This window comes from Conger conger, chromosome 3, assembly GCF_963514075.1.
Source record: "Conger conger chromosome 3, fConCon1.1, whole genome shotgun sequence".
Taxonomy (NCBI): Eukaryota; Metazoa; Chordata; class Actinopteri; order Anguilliformes; family Congridae; genus Conger; species Conger conger.
The window spans coordinates 17,419,420-17,426,110 of NC_083762.1; the positions used below are offsets into that span (position 1 = coordinate 17,419,420).

Sequence of the window (6,691 nt, forward strand, 5' to 3'; positions counted from 1 at the left end):
AAACTGGGCAACGGCTCAGAACACCGAGGTAGAAATGCAGAAGCGCTGCATCAGTACGATACCTCAGTATACAGCTTGAAGGGAATGGACAATGTGACATCATGCCAGAGCTTGTCAGTGAGAGAAAGTGAGAGAGGGTGTGTCATCAGAACTGCATTCCAATAGGTTTACGTCATGATTGCCTACTTCCCTATACTTACGAAAGGCAGCCTACCACCATAGAGAATAGAGTGCAGTGTTTTAAGCAGTAAGTATAGTAAGAGGTACAGGTAGTGAAAATTACTTTGATAAATGACGAATTACGGATGCATACATGCACATACACACCTTGGCATTTCATTGGACCACAACTCTTTAGCTAACACAAAAAATTAGTGAAATATATCACTGCATTACAATGCAAACGATAGTCTTCTAAAGGTTTTCTGCCCTTCATCGTCACCTACTACCTCTTACACTGAATGGCACCGAAATATGCGAACATGCTTACGAAAGCTATGTGATTATATGTATCTCACATAATGATAAGGCCACATATTATTTACAAACATCACAGAGCTCGTTTATGAAATGACGTCAAACGCGCTGGAGGGCTGTATCGTTCTGTTCTTGGTTCTCCCTGAAGGTACGAAATGGGCGTGGTAGTTTGGACGGTCATTCCTGTGAAGCAATGAGGGAGATCTTCGTTCTCTTTATACAGTAGCCTACTCATTAACATGTAACCTCTAAGCATATTATTGCGTCGGCTCAGAAACAATGACCGATGAAGCCATTTACTACATATGTTGTCGTTTCCTTTTTGACCTGAAATCACTTTTTGTTTATAAAGCAAAAAAATAAAAAATAAATAAATAATAATAATAATAATAATAATAATAATAATAATAATAATATATATATATATATATATATATATATATATATATATATATATATATATATATATATATAAAATAAAACGAAAAAATTCTACACTGTGCCCTATTTCAATTTGTATTTGTTGTTTACGCCAATGATACATAGGCCCATTCCATCTATATGGATGCATCTCTCTCTCTGAAGCTCACAGCCTACCCTTGTGCAGCATCATGAAATGTGTAGATTATTAAAGTAGGACATAACACATTCAAAGAAAATCAATACGAATCGACGCTATATGGCATAGCGAAGCTGATCCGAATACTGTTTGGCAAGCGGGGTATTTAATTCCAAACGCACAATCCAGAAAACTAGTGAGCGACTAGTGGACACATAAAAAGATGAACAAAAAATATTATATGCGTATTGTGTTGCCAAACAGGTGGAATTGTAATTTTGGACATTTAGCATGTAACGTTTAAAGTTAATAAGCAATATGTTAAGATGGCAGGTCGACCACGAGAGGACATGTCAAAGGTAGCCATGGAAATAGCAACTCAACGTGCGTTCTTACAGGAATCCCGGGAAAACGTCAGGGAGGAAACTCTCCATATTTGGTCATCTACGTCACTTGCACGTGATATTTCTATTGACAAATGTCCGGCGGCACCATTTCCCGGAATTTTAGAGGGGCGTGTCAGTAGTCTGGTATCGGTTAGGAGAGTTTATATCCCATGTTCATTCCATGAATTCAGTCCAGACTAAAGACTGGAGTTACGTTATATGACATACAATCGTACTTTTCCGTGATTTTTGGATTACTTTGCTGGATCAAGAAAGATATTTTTAGAGTATTGTTTCGTTATCCCCCGTGCTAGTTGGATCACTCCCTCGACAAAGCGGGTTTCTCCAAGTTTCAAACTCATTTTCGACTGAACGCCACAAGTGACACAAGAGAAGATTATTCCGTAAAACGTAACTGGATTATTGATATTTACTGGACCTTTTTGGTACTTTTCCACTGATTTTGTGGAAACATGTTTCGAAACTACGGGAACTTGAGCGGAGATAGACAGCAACCCTTCTCCGGTGCTGGTTCCCCACACGCCGTGACGGTCTCCGCAACACTGAACTCGAGTAGCTCTGTACAGCAGCCACCGGTAAGTAAACATGTAGCCTATATAATAATTGACTGTTAATTCGCAATGATTATGACATTAGTGATTAGCCCTGGAAGACTGGCACTGGAACTCAATATCTGTTTCTGTCATGTCTTATTTTGCTTTACCACTGAGAGATAGGCCTGTCGGTTTGTTAGGTACTTTTGGCGTGGACTCTGCTTAAAAAGAAACATTTAGTGTCCATCTGTCAGTTTGTTCTTGCATAGCCTGCTATTGAGCACCTTCACTACATAATATATAATATCCTTCACTGTATACGTTATAATATCCACCTAGACACACATGGGATAAACACAAAGGTTAACACAGTTACAACTAGTAATAATAATTGTTGTTGTCTTGTCTTAAAACAGTTTTTACAAATTCTCTGAAATGCAAATTCCTCATTTTAATTCAGAAATGGCAGCACTTGAAAGACATTTTTTCAAACGGTTTCTCAAAGAAACAGCACTGTTCTTCTGTCTGATTATCTTCATCATGTCCTCTCTCTGACCTCTTGTTTCTAAGCAGAAGTTCACTGGGGCAAGAACAGGCCAGTTTGTTCCAAGCCTTGATGCCATCACCTCCAGCCAGGACTTACAATGGCTGGTCCAGCCCTCTCTCTTGTCCACACCTGGTTCAGCTGGCAGACCACCCCGACCTCCCTTCCCACAAACAGCCGGACCCCGCCTCCTGCCCCCCCATCCATCCCATGCACACCTGGTCCAGCCAGGGGTCATAAGGGCAGTGGGAGAGACAAGGCTGCCATCCAGGAGAAGGAATGATGAATTTGTAAGTTCTGTTGATCTGTGCAAATAGCCATGTAACAGAATGTGCTGTGTCAGTTAAACTGACACAGAAAATCGATAAAGTGAGAGACTAAAAATAAACACATAGAGATTGTTTACCAAAGGTCAGCAAGGGATATTCAGGAAAGACCTGTAGAAATGGCAATGAAACTGTCACTGCTATGGCTTGTTCAACTGCAATTCAAATACAGCTAGAGCAAATAGTGCTACTTTGAATTATTTTTTTATAAAATGGAGGTAACAGCCTTGGAGGAGACTGTGAGTCAGTGTTACATCCTGGAGTGTGACTGGGTTCAGGGGGACATGTATGTATGTATGTATACCAGTGTTGACAATGTGGTGATGGGGGGGGTCCCAGACAGGGAGGGGCCTTTATGAGAAATGATGATGTTTGTTGGAGTTAATGGGAGGGGAAAACTCTTTTCTGGTGCTTTGAGTGAACTGACCTATGGCTGGGGATTTTCTACAAATCTTTCACATTTACAGAATTGGCTTGTGGTGATATTATTTTAATAATAATAATACTTAATATAATTTAAAAAGTTATTTTTTAACTTTCTCCATCAGCACAAGAAGATACTGAGAGTGTCTGTCTGGTATTTTAACATTCAATATCATTAGTCAAGTCAAGTCATATTTATTTATAAAGCACATTTAAAATGTCTACCATCAACCAAAGTGCTGTACAATTTCTAATTACTATATATGTAAAAAAGAAGAAGATTACCAGCATAACAAGTGTAACAAGTTTAAAGAGAAAAAGTAGCAAAATGCCAACAATACCTTCTAATGAGCCTGAGGAAAAAGTTGAAATGACATTTAAAGTGTGTAATAATCCAAGTTCAGCCAGAAAGGTGTGTGTTGAAGGTGTGAAAATGATGGGACAGGAAGTTGGTTGTCATGTGACTCATAGGGTTGGTCATATGACTCATATCTGAGTCACCGAAGGGGGTCTGGGCATGAGTCATCACAGCAGACAAGAGCTATAGGGACGAATAGAGAAGGAGATGGGGATCACGTATCATATTAAATTAAGGACAGATTTCAACAGATGAAGAAACACGTATAGAGAATAAGGAAACAGGTCACGTACACCAAATATTTAATGATGAAATAACAAAGGCTTCCTCAAGGTGGCAGTGTTGCATTAATGATGCTGTCATACTCGTCCCTTCAGTCGATAGGGTATTTGTTTGGGCATGTCCAGGCCTTTAAAAAGCATGAAAGTCGCACACTCAAGTATTCTCTCCTGTCCTTGCCTATAATAAGAGCAAAATAAACCAATACTTTTTCCTTTATCTTTATTTACATTTAGCAGAATTATAGGTAAAATAACTTTTATGATAATTTTGACAACAACATAATGTTTACTCTTCTGTATTCCCTATTCCTCTATCCGTTTTTCCCTCAAGTTGTCCCAAGATGATCTTGAAAAGCGGAGGATTCGAAGAGAGCGAAACAAAATGGCCGCTGCCAAGTGTCGGAACCGCCGGCGTGAGTTGACAGACACACTGCAGAAAGTAAGTTAATTAACAATTACTCTTGTATATAACACAGGCGGCACCCATGTCACCCACAGACAATCCTACGTTTGAAATAAAGACAATTGAAACTAATTACAATATAACTATCATTATCTGTACAATTACAAAAAAAGTAATGAATTCATTAGGAACTACCAGTTAGCAGCACACAGTTCATGTCTCAGTTAGGGGGAACTGACATGGGATGAGTGAGTCAGCGAAAAGTGAGAAGGACATGCTATACCCCCCTCCCCCAGCATAGACAATGCCGATGCCTATGAGTGACACCTGTTCCTCTTTTTTGGCTTTTCCCAGGAGACGGACGAGCTGGAGGGTGACAAATCGCGCCTGCAGAAGGAGATCGCTGAGCTGCAGAAGGAGAAGGAGAAGCTGGAGCTGGTCCTGGAGGCCCACCGTCCCATTTGCAAAATCCCCGACTCCGATTCAGACTCTGAGTCTGACCCAGGACTGGGGCTGCCTACCCTAAGAGCTTCCAAACACACCAAGAATCCTAACCAGCCTGGCCCTTCATCAAAGTTTCATCCCAGGACCAGGAAGCCCACACCAAAGATTACCCTCCCCCCTGCAACGTCCACCTCGTCTGCTCCATCCGTCCAGTCACCCGAGTGCGAATCCCTCCACACTCCAATCTTCATCTCCACCCCCTCTCTGACCCCCTTCACCACCAGTCTGGTCTTCACCTATCCCTCTGCCCCTTTCAGCTCCCCCTCCACCTCATCTAACCCTACACTTGGTACAGCCGAGCAGGCCCTGCACCCCCAGCCCTGTGGTGTAGCCCATCGCCGTAGCAGCAGCAGCGGGGACCTGTCATCGGACCACTCCCTCAACTCCCCCACTATTCTCACCCTGTGACACCTGTCTGAGGAGAGAAGATGCAACGGCAAATGGTACAGATGCAATGCCAAGTCCATGATGATGATGAAGATGATGGACACATCTAGAATGTTTATCAATCAAGCAGTTTTTGACAAGACATATTCCATAGACTCTGAAAGAGATCATTCTAATGTGATGACAAAAAAACGGTTTGCTAGTGACATATATAAACTGTTAACTGTGAGTGTTAACAAATATGCATTATATAAAGAGATATTTTATAAATACATATTATAAACAAAGTACAATCATGAAATGTCGCCCTGCATTTTGGCACAATAGTCATAGAAGCTTTGAAACACTGCACTGGAAATCTTGAAATACAAGTATAATATTGAGTTGGAAAAAGAAAGAAACCTAAAGCACTCATTTTCACTGTTGCCATCACTGGTAAACCCCTGGTATTCCCCACTGATCCAGCTCCATGTTGATCCAGAAACAACCCAAAGCTTTCCCCTGAAAAACTGGGATCACCCCTGGGCTGTAAAAGCTCTACATAGCCTTTATATTTAACATGACATTATTTTAGGCCTTTTCTAGAGAAAGGTTGGTAGATGAAAGTTGAAACAGTTCATCCATGGGATTCATTACAGTGATTAGAGTGCCTGGTACTCATTTATTGGAATAGGTAGGTTACAAAATAGATACAAACATAATGTTACATAATTTAAAGGCAATGCTATACTGTTTGGTATTCAGTACTGCAATCTTTGTATTTCATGTTTATATGCTATGCATTATCTTATAAGATTATATGAGAACTATATACAATGTATATCAGTAGTATACAAATATTACATAATATGTAATATATATAATCAAATTAGAGTAATCAAATCATAAGAGTAGCCTAATATATAAGTTAAATATAAAATGATTTAAAAATTTAGGCATGGCCATAGAGAACTACATATTTATTGATGAGAGAAAGTTTTATTTATTTTTCACACAAATGTATTAGCAAACTGTTTCTTGTCTGAATGGGGAAAAAATAAAGGACTGAAACTGACTTTGTATACAAATTGCATATGCTTTATGAGGAAGTGTTAGTGCGTGCTTACAACACTCGCCAGATCTGAGATTTGCCTAACTAGCAGGTCTGCATTAAATACAAGTTAGTTGTATTTCAACTGTTTGCTATGAAATACAAGTTAAAGATACAGTCTGAGTGTGACTGCTATTGCCTTGGCTAGGTAGGTTTTGTATGATAGGTGAGTAATTGCTCTTTAAATACATTTTAAATCCATTAAAAAAATATTATTTTAATAAAAAGTAGCTGAAAAGCATCCTGTATCATTTCACCATGCATGCATTCATGGATCAAAAAGTAAAAAATCTTATATACTGTAGTTGTAGTTGGAGACAGCCTGTAGCATAGTGGTTAAGGTGCATGACTAGGACCCCAGTTTGAGCCCAGCCACTAGTTTGAGCCCAGCTGTAGCCA

General features: G+C 39.7%; 1 protein-coding gene across 2 annotated transcripts; it reads left to right on the forward strand.

Annotated features, from left to right (window-relative positions):
* The first annotated feature begins 1,560 nt into the window (after positions 1-1,560).
* On the forward strand, positions 1,561-6,256 carry fosl1a (FOS like 1, AP-1 transcription factor subunit a). 2 transcript variants are annotated; one of them, XM_061233366.1, is made up of 4 exons: positions 1,561-2,018; positions 2,547-2,810; positions 4,240-4,347; positions 4,666-6,256. In XM_061233366.1, the coding sequence occupies exons 1-4, from the start codon at positions 1,896-1,898 to the stop codon at positions 5,221-5,223; spliced, it is 1,053 nt and encodes a 350-aa protein (XP_061089350.1). In that variant the 5' UTR covers positions 1,561-1,895; the 3' UTR covers positions 5,224-6,256. The 2 variants fall into 2 exon arrangements, with proteins under 2 accessions (XP_061089350.1, XP_061089351.1); XM_061233367.1 differs by having other exon boundaries at positions 2,550-2,810.
* Positions 6,257-6,691: the final 435 nt, after the last annotated feature.

Excerpts from the sequence above, each read along its gene's own strand:
- fosl1a (XM_061233366.1), top strand. The coding sequence starts at position 1,896 with ATGTTTCGAAACTACGGGAACTTGAGCGGAGATAGACAGCAACCCTTC. Across the intron at positions 2,019-2,546 it reads GCTCTGTACAGCAGCCACCG|CAGAAGTTCACTGGGGCAAG; the intron begins GTAAGTAAACAT and ends CTTGTTTCTAAG. Across the intron at positions 4,348-4,665 it reads TGACAGACACACTGCAGAAA|GAGACGGACGAGCTGGAGGG; the intron begins GTAAGTTAATTA and ends GGCTTTTCCCAG.